This window comes from Filobasidium floriforme (genome assembly GCF_021052385.1).
Source record: "Filobasidium floriforme strain CBS 6241 chromosome Unknown HD553scaffold_19, whole genome shotgun sequence".
Taxonomy (NCBI): domain Eukaryota; kingdom Fungi; phylum Basidiomycota; class Tremellomycetes; order Filobasidiales; family Filobasidiaceae; genus Filobasidium; species Filobasidium floriforme.
This window is the reverse complement of record NW_025763640.1, coordinates 449797-465302: the sequence shown is the minus strand read 5'-3', so window position 1 is coordinate 465302 and position 15506 is coordinate 449797. Positions and strand designations below refer to the sequence as shown.

Genomic DNA, 15506 nt, shown 5'->3' with positions numbered 1-15506 from the left:
GGGCAGGCGACTCCAACTTGTGGATCTACCGTCTCAAAACCTCGTCTCCAGAACATCTCAAACGGCGGACAGAGCAGAGCACGACTTTCTCGACACCGCACTGCCCTCTGTCTGGAAAGCCTTCTGATACCTTCTCAATCCCAAAATGCCGCCAGTCAGAACTGGAGGCGATCTCATCGGTAAACGAAGGAGGATCCTGATCGATAATGCAGATGATGCTGACGATGTGAGTGTGCTCGACGTATATAAGCCGCCTCGCCGAAGAAGCTGATGATGATCGATCGTTCTTGATCAGGAAACGGGTCCTATGACGTCTCGCTCGGTCAAACGCCGTACATCAAGTCACAATTCATTGCAGAATAACCTTGGCAGTCGCCAATCGTCTCAGAGTAGTTTCAACATGCCTGAACGGCATCACGCCGCGGTGGGCAGAGCAGGAGCTAGCTCAGTGCCGTCTACCTCGACAAACTCGCACACCGACCCGCAGCGGTTTGATAATATCGGAGGGGTTGCAATACCTGTGAAGCGAACATCTCAGAGTAAGTCGAGTCCTTGAAAGGGATCTTGTCTGGGTTCTCACAGTCTAATTGGTGTCCGAGTAGGCAGAAGCAGCAAGCGGACTCGAAGCAGCTTTGAGGAAGGCAACCAGGAGAGCTCCTCTCACGGTCAAGATCCGATTACTCGAAAAGGCAGACCGGCGAGTTCAAGGCTACTGGGACTGGATGCGATGATAGCGAAGTACGGTCAATTGGGTTGCCATGATCGGACCCCGGCCTCCGATATGCCATCGAGCTCGACTCTCCGTCAAACCGCCGCTCGACAGGCTCGCCTGTCTTCTTCTCAAAATAGTCAGTCGATACCTTCTAGCATGAACACGGGTTGCACGCCTCTGCGAACGAGAGCATTGAGCCAAACGGAACGCGACGCACGGGATCCGAACCATAGTAACGGAAACGAAAGGGGAGCGAGGCGTGAAAGGAGGACCCTAGGGCGAACGAGCGGTCATGGACGAAACGGGTATGAGCTTGTCTGTCTGAGATCCTATACGAGCCGGAGCACTGACTAGCATCACTGTCTGACGCAGGAATTCTCTACAAGTTTTGTCGGGAGCATCGACAGAAATCGCGAGCCGAGGACGGACCACGCACAATAATCGAATCACTCTTGGTATCACACGTACCGCGAGCATGAGCGGAACACTCGTTTACACACCGCCTTCACAACGATCTGGATCATTACCGAGAAGAGCGCTCGGTCTTGCTAGATCTCGAACGAACAGTATGGCAACCATTGTCGGGCTCACCCGAACAAACAGTCAGCTCGGTCAGCTACGTCGGACGGGGTCGCTTTCGCTTGCCACCGGAAACGTAAGGGCTGCACTGTCCGATTCCCATACGAACATCCCTGCTATACAAACGACAAACACAAACACGGTTTTGTCAGCCGGGATTTTACAATCCGATACAGACCTGATTCGTACAGCGCTGAGTCACTATCAAGGAGTCACAGAGGACGATGCCCTAGCTGCAGAGATGAAAGAGCTGGGTCTCGCCAAAGTACCCCGTACTCCGTCTCCTCTGACAGCCGACCTTTGGTCCGTTGCTAGGAGCCCGGTCGACCACGATACCCAATTGCGCTCTTCTTCTCCGTATTCCTCTCCCGCTTCCAGGCCGTGCTTCTGGTTCCCAAATGAGGATCTGGGCCCTTCTGTTCCTGGTCCACGATCGCCTGTCTCGCCGTCTGCCCCTTACTCTCGTCGATCGTCGAGCGGTCACGCGCCCTTGCATCGGCTCAATTCGCTTTCGAAATCCAGTCAAGGAAAGATCCGACCCCCATCAGCCAGAAAGCGCTCCTCCCAACCTCACGCCAAGGCAGGTCTGATTGGACACCGAGTCCCGAGCGACCGACGAAAAGTCAAACGTGCATTCTCGCTGTCCGACAGGGCACACCTTACATCCTCTCCGGGGGGAATGTTCAACTTATTCGACACCGATGCTATCGATCATATGATGGAATGATGCGACCCGCCACGGTGAGCGATGTCTCCATACCGCTGCCTAGGAATTATACAACTTGGTGAATGCGCCAACAACGTTGAACCGTATGGACAGCTATTATGCGCTTCCTGCGCGGGCCTTCTGCGCCTTTTCCATCTGTTGTCTCCAGACGTCCATCCACTTCTTCTCCTTTTCCAAACCGTCATCGTTGGCTACCTCACTAGGTCGCGTGTCGTCGAGGGCCAGCTTGTCCAGAGCAGCCGCCGCTTGATCGGTTTGTGATCCGACTCGTTCGATAGCTTGTACCGCTAGATCGCACAACTTGTATGCATCAGCGATCACTCCCTCGGCCCCTTTGACGATGTCTCCCTCCGCCTGAGGAGAATACAGGCTAGACACGAATAGATCCATGTTCGAGGAGAGCGAATGTGATGTCTCCAGATGCGTGGGTAGCTCGAGTGCTAGCGGCTGATCGAGGGTGAACTTGGCAAATCGATTGTGGATCGCCATGATTAAGCGGACCGTGGTGTCGTACTGCAAGTCATTCGACAGCAAGGAGTCAGCCTTGAGCCTTGCGCACGAGTCTTCAAGTGCCGTACTTACACTTCTTACACGCTCCCTCTCCTCTTCCGTCATATTGTCGGTACCTCCCGCAAGGTTCCTCTCTAGCTCTGCCCATTCATCATCTCCACCAAGATCTTCGTCCTCTCCGACTCCCTCGTCGACCTCGAGCATCTCCTTGAACTCGGCAAAGGCGTCGTCCATGCACTCCCGATCATATCTCCAGACCTGTTTCAGGGCTTGTCGCTCGCTCGAGCTCGATTTGCTGAGCATCAGGTCGATCGCTGACCAGATAGCCGATGTCGCTACCAGAAAAGGCTTCGGTCCCGGCTTTGACGATGATGCCTTGGCCATGGCTGCAACATCACTATTCGACGTCTTCAGATCCTCGATGAACACGTCTAGGAGTTTCAATATGTGTTCTCCGATCCCATCGACGCCTTTTCGCCATTCTTGTTGTAGACATGTTCCGGCTGGCACAGCGAGCACACAAGCCGCCAATCGATCGAAGTTGAGGCCCACTTTTTCAGCCTGAGCGATGGCAGCTGGGACAAGGACCTCCTTGCCAGAGAAGGCCAGGGACAGGGAAGTCACCTCTTGACGAAGGTGTTTAAGCACGGTAGTCAATGAGACATGGTTGGCGTCATAGGATGCGGTGTAGAGGGAGTGCGACGGGGAAGGTTCTTGTCGGACCGATTCCAAGTAGCGCCTCGAACGCTCGACGCTTTTCCGGCTTTCCGCCAGGGATTTGGACAACATCTCTGGTTCAACTGTGTTGCTATATGAAGTACGAGAAGGTGGCGGTAATGCTATAGATAGCTAAAGACCTATATGTTCTCAGAGCACCGCGACCAAGCAGCAAGAAGTTCAATCGTTCCAACATCTGAAGATCAGATGGGCGGCGCGCGAGGAATCTCAGGCCAAACGAAGACCGACTTTGTAAATAAGAGCTTCTGATACGGAGGGACCTGCATGCGAATCGTCATTGTGGTCTCTAGATGCCTCAGCGTCGTGCGCCTTGTCTTTTTTGTGTCGCTGATACAAGATGGCTCTCTGTTCTCCTGGTTCCAGACCAGACGAATGAGAACGACGACTATTTATTCCGTCGCGCTTGTCAAAGAGTGAGACGGCCGTGACATTCTCCCTCGTGACCCCTTCCCTTATTCGAAACTGTCTAATTCTCACTCATCCTTGAACATGTCAACGTACTTGTTCGTACAAGAGTACCTGTGATTGCCGGGGTTCAGCTGGTTGTTTCTCGTCTCCGAAATATATATGCCTTAGACTACTTACCACTCCCAATCAAAGTTGTTGCTAACATCACACCAGCACTTTCCTCGAGAATGAGCTTCGCCTTGCGGACAATGCTGTTCGTATCGTATAGATCGGCTCAGCATAGGGTCCGATCTCGATCTTTGACTCGAATACTCACCTGGAAAGGCTCGTGCCTGTACCCAATATCCTCGAAAAAGTGGATCTGTTCCTTTTTCGCAAACAACGCCGCTCCGATCGAATGGACCGGTGCGTCTCCCTATGACCCGTGACATATACGTCAATCGATGAACTTTCGCTACGAGTCCGAACAAACACAAGAGCTTACCCATCGCTCGTAGTAGAATCCACCCGCCTCGTCCAGATGTTCAAAGAACTTCATGTATGCCTCTGATCGCCAGAAATTCAGGTCACCGATCTCAAAGTTGGACCAGACTATAAACATTCCACAAAATAAAATCGAAGGATCAGCAAGCCGGCTTAACGAGCCGTTACAGGCACAAAGCAAGAGCAGAGCAGATTGACAACTCACAATGACACCTGTTGTACGTCTCGCCGCCATCGTCACTCAAAAACTTCATCCCGTTTCCTTCCGGAATGTATTCAGGGTACTTCTTGATAAAGTCTGAACGGGGTGGCATCAGATGTGATATCAGCTTGAGGGTCCGTCGTATCACAACCGGGGCGTAGATCAGATCGAGATCATTGCACTTACCCTTGACGCTGTCCCAAAGAGATGGGATCGTCTCGATGTACTCGAACAGGGAGATCGTGAATCCGTAGACCTTGCCTTGATCTTGCATGACGAGGAAGGGGTCGTAGGCTGTGACACGAACAAGGGCGGATTGAGCATCAGAATGTCGTCCTTTCACATGTAGGACTGGGCTATCGCTGTGCTCACCGATATCACAGAAAAACTTGACCGACGGTCTAGCAAGAGGGGGTGGACGTCGATCGAATTAGCGTTAAAGACCACCTCAGCTGATGAACGCTGCCGAGCTCACTCTACCCTCCAGTAATAGTCGTAATCGGCCAAAAGAGGATGCCTGAAGAAGAACTACCCAACCAAACCGACCGAAACAATCTCAGCTTTCTCCCTCTTAGAGCACGACCCCCGCGAGACTGCAGGACTCACGCCCGAATTGTACCGACACATGTTCCTATAAGGCACCGAATGCCCGTAGATGACCTTTTTCCTGATCATCTCTTCCCTCGCCGCCGTCGCTCTCTCTTCGTCGATCCAATCGGGTTGATGCCACTCGTGAGGCTCGATGAGGCCGTACGAGCATTTAGAGTTGGTCAGGGACTGAGTGAACCTGAAAGGTTGGGAGAAGCCGACCAAAGAAGCGATAAATCAACGCGATTCCCCAGGCAGCGTTCCCCCAAAGAAACGTCGAGAGGGCGTCAAGGACTCACTTTTTGAAGACGTCGTCAAACGGCTCATCGTTCAAAAACACCCAATCGTACCCCGCCCAGTGGTTGAACCTATCCTCCATCTGCTTCATACTATCCGTCAAGGCCCACAAATCCGAGTTCCTGGCCAGTACCACGAAGACCGCTTTTGCTTTACGCCTGTTGGGGTCGGTATGGTTCTTGGGGATGCTTGACGGGGGCACGACCATGCTCCCCTCTAGCCAAGGTGTATGCTCTGATGCCCAGCCTGGTACGCCGGCATTAGGATGATATAAGGAAGAGTCGTCAGTGGGGTTTGAGGACTTGACGCCGTTAGGAAGGATCTTGGTGATGGAGGTATGATGAGAGTATGTCGTTGACGTGACTGAAAGGAGCAGGTGAAGCCCGAACTATTCACAGCAAATCCAAGCGATTTCGTTCAGCCTCGGGTCGTAGTTTCATTCGAAATTTGATATGGGAGCTTTTTGCAACGACTTGCCAGCATTCCAGCCGCTGCGGCTAAGTATCTCCATTTCGGCACCATCATCTTGGGCAAAGCAAAAGTGGTGCTTCGCCTGGCGTCCTATATGAATGTGCGCGGGAAGAGCGCTTTACTCGTCAACAGAGGTCTTGCAGCGAGAGCAGGTAGGTTGTATACCCTGCGTATTCTTATCTATTGACGACTATGGTGTCCAAGACAGTTGCACAGTCGTTGCATACCCCGAAGATGCAAGTTATTGACATGGGCTGTGCCGTCGCAGCGATATCAAAGGGAGTGGAGAGAGCGATGCCGGCATCGGGAATGAGAGATTACGTCAGATAGCCTCCTCTCTGGTTGCACCGCGGATTGATAATCTCCCTCTCAACTCCCTCCATCTCATCCACATTGACCCGACCCCCTCCAATCGACGATCTCGTATTCATCGAGAGCTCTGTGATCATGTCAATCATCACAATTGTATCACCTGTATAGCCTTTAGCTACCCGTAACCTCTCACACTCGGGACATTATGGCATCCAGGACCTCCATCACCAGCGTGCTCAGGCAGGCCGCCGTGCGTCCCGTAAGGACCGCGGTGATCGCCCGAGGGATCCGTTCGAGCGCTGCCGTCAACATGCGTGAGTCGAGGTTGTCGATCGTGATACAGGTTTCATCGTCGACCAACATAGAGCTGATACGATACCGTCACCTCCTCTTCCGCTCGCCCACAGCCGACGTCCCTCAAGGCTCGGTCCCGCCCTTTCCCGAGAAACTCCCTCCCAACCCTGCCACTCACTCTGCTCCCCTCTCCTCGCCCCTCCACACCTACGGCCAATACCTGACTACCTGTCTCCCTAAATACGTTCAGCAATTCTCCATCTACAAGGATGAACTCACCCTCTACACGGCTCCCTCCGGCGTCCTCCCCGTGCTCCAGTTCTTGCGGGACCACCACAGGTGCCAATACAAGAGCGTCATGGACATTACCGCCGTGGACGTCCCGACCCGTTCGCACAGGTTCGAAGTGGTCTACCACCTCTTGAGTTATGCGCATAACAGCAGGATCAGGGTCAAGACGTATGCGGACGAGATCACGCCGGTGCCCTCGGCCACGGGGTTGTTCAGGGGAGCGGACTGGTACGAGAGGGAGGTGTGGGACATGTTTGGCGTCTTCTTTTCGGGTCACCCGGATCTGTGAGTCGAGGAATGCATAAATCTGAGAGGATACCGTATGTTCCAATTGCTGACATCGGTTCCCGCTTTGCTTGATCCCGCGTAGCCGAAGAATCCTGACCGACTACGGGTTCGAAGGACACCCTCTGCGAAAAGATTTCCCCCTGACCGTGCGTATCATCTCTTCCTCTTTTCCCCATTCAAAGTGTTTCCCCCGGCTTACCTTCACCTTGTTCGCTCTTTTGCTTATGCGTATGCGTGAACGTGGATCATGACAGGGTTACACCGAAGTTCGATACGACGAGGAGAAGAAACGGGTCGTCTACGAACCTCTCCAGCTTACCCAGGCCTTCCGAAACTTTGGGGACGCCGCCAGTCCTTGGGGTCAACACGAGGAGGGTGTGGATTACGTTCCTACCGTGAGTTACAGGTCTACTTCAAAGCTCGATATACGTATATTCGATCGTGTTGTCGATACTGAACAAGTATGCCCGTTTGCTTTCTTTCATGTGCAGAACTTCAAGATCCCCCCACCGCCCAAGGAGGAAAAGAAGGACGAGAAAAAGTAGAAATCGAGTCGAGACGAATAGATTCGGTTGTCAACCCGAGATTGAGACTGGTGTAATGCTTAATGAGATGGAGTTCCCGTCGAGAAAAGAACCGAAAACACCGTCGTCTTGTCTCTATCTCTATGGTTCGGACTGGTCGAAGGTCTGGTCCGGTCCCAATACTGATCAGGACGCATCGGAGCAATATCCCTTGCTGCAGCTGGCTTTTTTTTTGCACTGCCTCGTCATGAACGTGAGGAATTGGGGATGCCTTCTTACAGGTCTTGAACACCTGTTCCGAGGTCGCCAGCCGATCGGCTGATAGTCACACCGATGCTGACCCGTCTATGCCTTTTGAAATCCTCCTGATAGACGGCCTTGTACTGAACATCTTGCAGATGCTCTTGGCTAGTCCCTGATTTCGTCACAACCGTGTCATCGAAATCGTTCTCTTCCTCTTGGTTGGGGAGGAGAGCTGGTTCCGCAGCATTGTATATGAAGGTCAGCCAAGAGGGTTCATCAGTCATCTTCAACATCATGCAAAGTCGAGCTGGCTGCTAAATCGAGTTCTGATCCCCATGTTGTATCGAAGAATGGACTGCTAGCGTGGATATATTATAGCCATGTGGGGCAAAAACGCTCCAAAAGACGTGGCCCGAGTTCTAGACGGTCAGTTTCGAAGAGTGTGTCGATTTGAAGGGATTTTCATCTGCTCACCTCGATGCGTTCCACAACCCGTAACCTTCCCAAACTCATCTCAAATGGTCGAAAGGCCTTTGCGAAGTTGCTTGCGAACACTTCTGTACCGCCGGTGCGGGGAAATCCCGCTTTACCATTGAGGTATCAGAAGAAAGCTGCGTCGTGCAGATACCGAGAGTCCTCCATCTCCGAGAGACAAATCGTCACGAGCGCCTGGAACAGGTCTGAAGGGCTCGTCCAGGAGATGGAGCTGGCGCAAGAGAGATGGAAGTATGAATCATTCTGCTCGGATCGTCACTATAAAGACGAGAGAAAATGGGATAGTTTCGCATCCCATGGCAAATAAGCGAATGACAATCATTTCGTCCAGCTTGCCACCGAGATAACCGATGCACAAGGAAACTCTGAAATAGACTGATCTTCGAGGCGGACAGGGATCTCCACGCATACAGCTAGAACCGCATGAATCATATTTGACAGTCGAGTCTAGCGTGTCGCATTGTACGTAATGAATGTACAGCCATTCATCGAGTTTCGCCGACACCCCCAACGCAAATGCGGCCGGTCATCAATTCTCTGGATCTCTATATCGTATTCGTATCATCGTCGTGGCGTGGCGAGCACTTCGTGCGTCCTACGGGCAGTTTCTCAGGCTAGCGCCTCTCTCAAGCCCCTCTCCGCTTCAATCTGGGAGCGCTTGGTAACCAGCTCGTGCTGTTTGGCCGCCATCCGCAAGTTGGCATGGCTGACACGGCCACGGACTCCAAGGACGGTTGGGGATCGCAGTCTGCTTCTGGCGCGGGCGGGACTCTGCGTGCTAGTCGCCGCGACCGTCTTTGCAGTACGAAACGTGGTTGTCGTCCTCGTAACCGATTTGGCGAGACGCGGTTCTTTCGCTTTGATATCCGCCGGTTCAGCTGCAGAATACGACGCCCCAGGGTTCGGGTTGACGAGCTTGCTAGGGATTCCGGATGGTTTCCTATCTCGATCTTGGTTGTTGTCGCGCTGAACCAAAGCCGGGACTGTCGACCGCCCCCGCTCAGTAGCGACAGTCGGACCAGCTTTCTCGCCATGAGACCGCAACATGCTCGTGCGGCTCGTCGCCGAACCGTTCGACACGACCCGATACGAAGGAATCCGCGATGTCTGTTGAGGACGATCATGTAGCGAGCTCGGCAACGTGGACGAAGGCTGGGTCGAGCTGGCTCCAGTTCTCGTCCGAATCCCCAACTCCGACAGTCCGTTCGGAATAGGCGGAGGAGGTCTGCTACTCTTCGCATAGCTACGGCTTTGCGAAGATTGCATATCCCTCTGCGTCGATGTGGCGGCATTTCGACTTGGCAGGCCTTCCGGAACTACCGAGTGTTTATTGCCGGAAATGATCCTCCGAGGCGCATGCGAAGCACGATCGTCGACCTTGCTCAAGAGGGTATCGGGACCGCCCGACAACCGCTTCTTGACGGTCGATACGGTATTCTTGGTCCCATTTGCAAGCGCAGTCACCACCCCAAATCCGCTCGCCGTTCTGGCCCGGCCTGTAGAGACGGCGTTGTAACATGTCAGCATGCATTGCAGGACCTCGACTTGCGTTCGCGACGTCTTACCTCCATTCCTCTCATTCGCAGCAGCTGACCGGTCCACCCTCATCCTCTTGATTCGAGGACTATCCTCCACATCCTCGACCTTGTCCAACCTCCGTGTCTTGTCTTGTCGGCCTAGAAAAGCAGCCGACTTGACGTGCCTCAAGGGCAGTCCGTTGGGCGCGGAAGGTGTGAACTCGGCAGAAGCCTTGCGTTTAGCTGTCTGAACAGGTCGCGCGTTGTCGGATGGAAGCCCGTTCTGAGCGAGTCGACCGCCACTGACGACCCTTCTGCCCGGGAAATGCGCGTTGAGCTCTGCCATCCTGCAGGATCCGGAGCGGTCAGTATTCAGCATCAGATGAAGCCCACAGGCAACCCATCAGGTACTCACTTTGAGAACTCCTTCTGATGCGCCCTATCATACTTTCCCGCCAGAACCCTCTTCTCGACATCAAGAGGAATCCCTGTACCATCATTCTTTCGTTCTCGAGTCGTTTGCGACAACGGCTGTGCGATTCCCGCCACCCCTCTATCCATCAGCTTGGCATTCAGCTCCCGAAGAAGATCTTCTCCCGCTTTCGCAAACTGATCATTGGAAACGCCTTGAGAGGAAGATCCAAAGGCAAAGTGGTTCCCATTCTCGCCATTTCCATTTCCTGCAGCCGATGCCGATGCTTTGCGCTCCTTAGTCGAGGGATAAGCTCCCGGCAGCTTGAACCCGGACGACGTCGGGCTCTCGACGGGCAATCCATAATCATCATGCCCGCTCGCCGGCACAGCTTCGTCCATTAACTCTTCCTTTTCCTCCTCGGATTCTAAACCGTGCTCGATCTCAGTATCGAGGTAAGATTCCAACCCGGTCATGTCCTCCGCCATGGTGCTCTGACGAAGAGGCGGTAGCGTGCTAGACGCTGGCGGACTAGGACTCCTTGATAGTCCTAAACCTTCGTTCTTGACCTTGTTCTGCGTTGGGAGGCCCAACATCCACGCTCCTTCAGACAACCCGCTCAAGCTGGTTCCATCGTCCGAACCGACTCGGTCTCTTTCGAACGTCGACGAGTCTACGATCCGGATCGTACTACCCCGTTTGATATCGGCATGTTGAGAGTGTCTCTGCGGAACACCGACAACAGGTTCATCCACAGGCAAGGTAAAGGCAGCCATAGAGGTGACAGGTCGAGCTCGGTACTCTGGAGGCGTGTAGGGTATGTACCGAGTAGCTCCAGGCGAAGGAAGGACGAACGGACTCGACCTCTTCCTCTCGTGCTTCTTGGTGACGTCGACCATGCTCTTTGCTCGGTTCAATAGGACGTTCCCCGAAGACCTCCTTGCCCTCTTATCCTTGCCCGGCTGGACTGAACTGTCCACCTCGGTCTCGAGGACCGCGGCAGGGTTGAACCGTCGTTTCCTCAAATTGGTCGGCAAGGAGAACGAAGCCGTCATCGCCTTGAGCGATTCGAACGATTTCTTGGTCAAAGACGTCGTCCTCTTGTGTTCAGGTGCCGTTCCTGTCACGAAACAGAGCAAGATCAGACTCCCTGCTCGTCGAATGAGGACGACGAGCACATAATATAGAACTCGCTTACCATTGCGACTGTGACCCCTGTGGTTCGAACCGAAATCCTGCATGTGCATCCTCTCTCCGTCTCCTTCGTACCTGCTCGTACTCTTTTCCATCCAGCCTCTCGTACCGGTAGCACCGTTATCAGCCGATTTCCAGCTCTTCAACGTCTCGTACCTCCCTCCTTCCGTCCTTCCGTTGAGCGGAATGGTCGAACCAGGTACATGTTTGACGTAAGACCCCGGTATGCTCCTCCCGAGCATAGTCGCTTCATCCTCGTCCTCCTGACTATCTTCACGCACACCCGCCGGATTCCGAGTCTGATTCTCTTCAAAGCTCGCCCTTCGGTCGCTGAGGACTTCCCAAGCCGAATCATCTCGTGTCATCTCGGACGCTTCCCCGCCGCCATATTCGTTCCCTCTTGCATGTTCATCGTTGTCGTAGATGCGATTATCGCCATCATCATCCCTGGTGTTGAAAGGCCGTCCCAGACCTTCGAATAGCGGACCTTCCTGACGATGACACGCCGACGAGAAGAGATTCCAAGGCGAAGGCGATCGAGAGTGTGAAGAACGGGAAGACCGTCTCTGTTGTAGACGGGGTCTTGTTGATTGTGATTGGAGGACTTCCATCTGTCCTCCTCCACCTATGTGTTTCACGGGATTGGCAGCTTCAAAGGCATTGAGTCGTCGACCATCTGAAAGACCGAGATTACCGGGGAGGAGCAGGACGTTCGTCAGTCGATATGCTCTCTTCTCGCCGTTCCCGAAAGGAAACGATATAACCATCCTTTGACTTGGCGATGGACGCTAGACTTACAATCTCCGAGTCGTCGAACCATCTCTGTGCTCTGTTCGATCATCCCAGTTGAGTTAATACCCTCATATTACAGATATGGAAATGATTACACAGCCTACCTTTCCACTGGTCTTGAGGTCATACCTCTCACACAAGGCGTGTAATTGGGGTTTCGTAAGTGCGTTGAGCGCTGCATCGCTGAGGGTCGATCACGCATTGCATCAAAGGTAGGCGAAGATCAGTTTCCGATATTCCACGTGATATGAAGCGAGAGGACTTGCTTGTAAAGGATCTCGTCCGCCATGTTCGTGAAAGTATAGTCGTGCAGGAGGTTGTGTGTTGTCTTTCGAGGTCGTAAAGGAGGTCAAGTAATTTTGTAGTGTGGGCGTGATTGAATCAGAAAGTATCGTGATGGTCGATTGTTGCCCGACGGGTCTAGTGGTGTGAAGATGCTTCGGTGGATGCAAGAGGGTTATCTTTGACACATCCCTACTCTTCTCCTGACGATACTGGAAGACGAGTGGTTTGATAACTGAAGGGAATGAGAATTGATGATAGATCCTTTGGGACTTCCGAGTCTGATGATGCGAATGATGATCAAACTCGGAGAAGCCCAACAAGCTCCCGAATTGTAAACAACACAGTCTCAGCGCCAAGAGGCGGGGCGACGTCGATTCGATAGATCGATAACTACGTCACATCACTTGAGAGTTACGTAAGCACACTCATCGAGCAAGGAGATGATGTCGAAATCGTAAACACGAAGGGACCGACTTGCGACTTGCTTCGAAAGCTCGATGTTTCTTGCACTTTGGGGTTGTCTCTCGTAGTAGCATACTTCGTCATAGGCCCATAGGTGACAGTTTACTCTCTTGGTGAACTGCAGTAGTGAGGGACATTCTACCAGCCGGATGCCGCCTATAAACTCGCTACGCACGCTCCGGAGCAGCCCGAGCCTACGCTCGACATACCGACCGACGATATACCTATGCGCATCTCGACCGCTCAGCTCGGAGGCTAGCCGGATCGATAAATCCAAACTCGACGAAGTAGGTCGAGCTATCATGCTGGATTTCTCACAGAGTTAGCTTATACGATTACGAAATTCTGCCTTGTAGCCAAAGATATATCGTTCCAACTCGCTCGACCCATACTTTAACCTGTCATTCGAAGACTGGTCAGTCTTCCAACCCATCTCTTATTCGCGACAGGTGTGCAATCTGATCGATCTTTGACTAACACTGGCATATGATCGCATCGTTTGAACCTCTTAGGCTCTTCCGGAAGACCCCCAACTCCACCCCAACGTTACTGTTCTACCGTAATCGTTCTTGCGTGGTGATCGGCAAAAACCAGGTTCGTCCCCGCAGAAGAGCAGTTGCGGATTGCATAGTATGTTTGTGATCAGAGCGTCTCATATTCATCTGCATTTTGTTCTATGTGCTATCTTATATGTAGAACCCCTGGAAGGAGACAAACCCGGATTTACTGGAGCGAGATGGGATCCCGTTGATACGTCGTCGGTCGGGCGGAGGAACCGTCTACCACGTAAGCTCTCTTTCACAAGCGCTTCATACATTCATGCAATCTAACTTGAATGGCTAACTTGGTTCACATTGACTACCTCATACCGCGATGCGTCATTGTAGGACGAAGGGAACATCAACTTCTCGATCCTCATCCCGCGGCACCTCTTCACCCGTTCATTAGGTTCAGGGATCATCGAGACCGCCTTGAAAGATAGGTTGGAGATCGGGAGAGCGGGGGTGAACGAGAGGGGGGATCTGATCTTGTGGGACAAGGACGACGGCAATCGTAACAAGGCTTCGTCAGGCGAGAGTGAACGGATAGACGAAAGTCGAAGCGGGCAGGATCGCAAGTGGAAGAAGATGAGTTCATTCCCCCTCCTTTCTGAAGGAGCTCTGATTCAGTCCATGTACTTATCCTTCATCTTTTTCGGTCGACACACATTTCCGGGTCGGCGTACAAGATCGTCGCGCAACGAGCTTACCACCACGGGACGATGTTGATATCCTCGGACTTGGGCTCGTTGGGGACTTATCTCAGGTCAAAGTCGGTACGTCGTTTTTCAAGATCGAACCGTGATGCTTCACGAGTCCAGGATTTATACTGAGATTCCACTTTGGATGGGGTAGCCCGATCTGATAACCAAATCAGTAGACTCGGTCCGATCGCCCGTGACAACCCTGCGTTCGGCGCGACCGGATGTCACGCACGACGATTTCGTGCATGCCGTCGCCGAGGAATTTCATCGCGTCTTTTCAAAAGTCGCAGAGGAGGCGCTCGCTCCAGATTTCGACCGCGGAGTAATCGAGCAGATCGATGAGGAGGCCTTGAAAGGTGGTGCGGAAAGATCGAAATATATCGAACAGGGTATCTCGGAGCTCAAGGTAAGGATTATTATCATTTTTCTCCAGAGGGTTTTATATGCTAAGGCGTCCGATTGTCTATACAGAGCTGGGACTGGACGTACGGTTCAACACCAGAGTTTTACCGCGACTTGCACGTAAACCTGCCTTCAGGGGCCACCGTGAGTCGAGGCTTGAAACGACCTGGAAAGTCTGTATTGCGACACTGAAGCCTTCGCCGCGCCACAGCATTTACGCATCACCTCGAAACACGCTTTAGTAACACACGTAGAAGCCCTGACGCAAGACAACTCAACACAGACTCAAGAGGCCATAGAAACCTTGCGATCCCGACTCTTAGGCCGGACATATGGACATTCGCAGGAAGGTGATTTCGACCAACTTGTAAATCAAGCCATCTCGGATATACATGGAACCCTTTCATAGCGAAAGGCATTCGACCTCGTCTGTTTCGTCGTGAGCCGCGGTCTGGCGATATAGTCTGTTTGAGACTCGCTCCTTCCCTTTCTACCGCTCTTCGTCGGTATGCTGTGCTGTGCTGTGGTTCTCGAGAAAGTCGTGGCGTTCCTTTGTCCATCGACTTACCCCCTGATTCTCGCACTACCAAGTTCCTTTCGTATTGAGCTACCATCTGCGGTATATATGCCTACCAGCTCGCTCACCATTTCGCCACATAGCGGGTGGGGTTTTCGGAGAAGGCCAGCCTGCACAACTGCTTCATCCTATTTGTGAAAATTCGGCGGCGATATGGGTGCAGGTTCGTCTCGCGCTTTCCGCCCACAGAAAACACCGCCCTTGACTGACGACGACGACGACCTACCTGATGCACCGATAGCCGATTGCTGGAAATGCCGCTTGACACCGGGGAACCGGTGCAAGAAACACCGGACCCCTCCAGCCCCTTTATGGCTCGCTCCTCCTTCACCCACGCCATATTATACTTCCACTGCAACGAGTACGCCACCCTACTCGGCCCCACCAACCGTAGGCAAATTCACCACCAAGCAGACTCTACCAGGCCAGCAAGGCCCCGCTCCGCCATACGTCACTTTGC

General features: G+C 53.0%; 6 protein-coding genes across 6 annotated transcripts; 3 read left to right on the top strand and 3 right to left on the bottom strand.

Moving 5' to 3' along the window:
* The first annotated feature begins 18 nt into the window (after window positions 1–18).
* Window positions 19–2066, top strand: HD553DRAFT_89208 (uncharacterized protein). Its single transcript, XM_046184571.1, has 4 exons — window positions 19–226; window positions 296–539; window positions 603–1017; window positions 1085–2066. The coding sequence occupies exons 1-4, from the start codon at window positions 146–148 to the stop codon at window positions 2016–2018; spliced, it is 1674 nt and encodes a 557-aa protein (XP_046034555.1). The 5' UTR covers window positions 19–145; the 3' UTR covers window positions 2019–2066.
* Window positions 2067–2114: 48 nt separating this feature from the next.
* HD553DRAFT_344444 (uncharacterized protein) lies at window positions 2115–3317 on the bottom strand (the record flags this gene model as incomplete). The annotated part of the gene is made up of 2 exons (XM_046182986.1): window positions 2115–2531; window positions 2601–3317. 2 exons carry the CDS (start codon window positions 3315–3317, stop codon window positions 2115–2117), a joined length of 1134 nt encoding a protein of 377 aa, XP_046034554.1.
* Window positions 3318–3431: 114 nt separating this feature from the next.
* On the bottom strand, window positions 3432–5930 carry HD553DRAFT_316136 (alpha-1,2-mannosyltransferase). Its single transcript, XM_046180576.1, has 12 exons — window positions 5881–5930; window positions 5722–5805; window positions 5247–5632; window positions 4966–5146; window positions 4835–4887; window positions 4732–4760; window positions 4546–4653; window positions 4363–4455; window positions 4159–4265; window positions 3991–4089; window positions 3852–3925; window positions 3432–3785 (listed from the first exon to the last, which is right to left on the bottom strand). Exons 2-12 carry the CDS (start codon window positions 5767–5769, stop codon window positions 3740–3742), a joined length of 1224 nt encoding a protein of 407 aa, XP_046034553.1. The 5' UTR covers window positions 5770–5805; window positions 5881–5930; the 3' UTR covers window positions 3432–3739.
* A 222-nt stretch (window positions 5931–6152) lies between these two features.
* Window positions 6153–7565, top strand: HD553DRAFT_316131 (uncharacterized protein). Its single transcript, XM_046180575.1, has 5 exons — window positions 6153–6341; window positions 6435–6897; window positions 6983–7046; window positions 7155–7295; window positions 7392–7565. Exons 1-5 carry the CDS (start codon window positions 6233–6235, stop codon window positions 7443–7445), a joined length of 831 nt encoding a protein of 276 aa, XP_046034552.1. The 5' UTR covers window positions 6153–6232; the 3' UTR covers window positions 7446–7565.
* A 1055-nt stretch (window positions 7566–8620) lies between these two features.
* Window positions 8621–12458, bottom strand: HD553DRAFT_89108 (uncharacterized protein). Its single transcript, XM_046184570.1, has 7 exons — window positions 12344–12458; window positions 12182–12260; window positions 12084–12114; window positions 11290–11961; window positions 10095–11211; window positions 9728–10026; window positions 8621–9658 (listed from the first exon to the last, which is right to left on the bottom strand). Exons 1-7 carry the CDS (start codon window positions 12364–12366, stop codon window positions 8772–8774), a joined length of 3108 nt encoding a protein of 1035 aa, XP_046034551.1. The 5' UTR covers window positions 12367–12458; the 3' UTR covers window positions 8621–8771.
* Window positions 12459–12877: 419 nt separating this feature from the next.
* Window positions 12878–14897, top strand: HD553DRAFT_299171 (uncharacterized protein). Its single transcript, XM_046178602.1, has 9 exons — window positions 12878–13111; window positions 13181–13239; window positions 13337–13418; window positions 13521–13610; window positions 13712–13953; window positions 14034–14139; window positions 14219–14473; window positions 14539–14613; window positions 14681–14897. The coding sequence occupies exons 1-9, from the start codon at window positions 12974–12976 to the stop codon at window positions 14876–14878; spliced, it is 1245 nt and encodes a 414-aa protein (XP_046034550.1). The 5' UTR covers window positions 12878–12973; the 3' UTR covers window positions 14879–14897.
* The last annotated feature ends 609 nt before the right edge of the window (window positions 14898–15506 follow it).

Coding starts and splice junctions, on each gene's coding strand:
- HD553DRAFT_316131 (XM_046180575.1), top strand. CDS start 6,233: ATGGCATCCAGGACCTCCATCACCAGCGTGCTCAGGCAGGCCGCCGTG. Junction 6,898..6,982: donor TTTTCGGGTCACCCGGATCT/GTGAGTCGAGGA, acceptor GATCCCGCGTAG/CCGAAGAATCCTGACCGACT. Junction 7,296..7,391: donor GTGTGGATTACGTTCCTACC/GTGAGTTACAGG, acceptor TTTCATGTGCAG/AACTTCAAGATCCCCCCACC.
- HD553DRAFT_89108 (XM_046184570.1), bottom strand. CDS start 12,366: ATGGCGGACGAGATCCTTTACAA. Junction 12,115..12,181: donor ACCTCAAGACCAGTGGAAAG/GTAGGCTGTGTA, acceptor ATGATCGAACAG/AGCACAGAGATGGTTCGACG. Junction 10,027..10,094: donor CATCAGAAGGAGTTCTCAAA/GTGAGTACCTGA, acceptor CGGATCCTGCAG/GATGGCAGAGCTCAACGCGC.
- HD553DRAFT_316136 (XM_046180576.1), bottom strand. CDS start 5,769: ATGATGGTGCCGAAATGGAGATACTTAGCCGCAGCGGCTGGAATGCTG. Junction 5,633..5,721: donor CCGCAGCGGCTGGAATGCTG/GCAAGTCGTTGC, acceptor TGCTGTGAATAG/TTCGGGCTTCACCTGCTCCT. Junction 4,456..4,545: donor TCTTTGGGACAGCGTCAAGG/GTAAGTGCAATG, acceptor CACCCCGTTCAG/ACTTTATCAAGAAGTACCCT.
- HD553DRAFT_299171 (XM_046178602.1), top strand. CDS start 12,974: ATGCCGCCTATAAACTCGCTACGCACGCTCCGGAGCAGCCCGAGCCTA. Junction 13,240..13,336: donor AACCTGTCATTCGAAGACTG/GTCAGTCTTCCA, acceptor TGAACCTCTTAG/GCTCTTCCGGAAGACCCCCA. Junction 13,611..13,711: donor GCGGAGGAACCGTCTACCAC/GTAAGCTCTCTT, acceptor GCGTCATTGTAG/GACGAAGGGAACATCAACTT.
- HD553DRAFT_89208 (XM_046184571.1), top strand. CDS start 146: ATGCCGCCAGTCAGAACTGGAGGCGATCTCATCGGTAAACGAAGGAGG. Junction 540..602: donor TGTGAAGCGAACATCTCAGA/GTAAGTCGAGTC, acceptor GTGTCCGAGTAG/GCAGAAGCAGCAAGCGGACT. Junction 1,018..1,084: donor AGCGGTCATGGACGAAACGG/GTATGAGCTTGT, acceptor TGTCTGACGCAG/GAATTCTCTACAAGTTTTGT.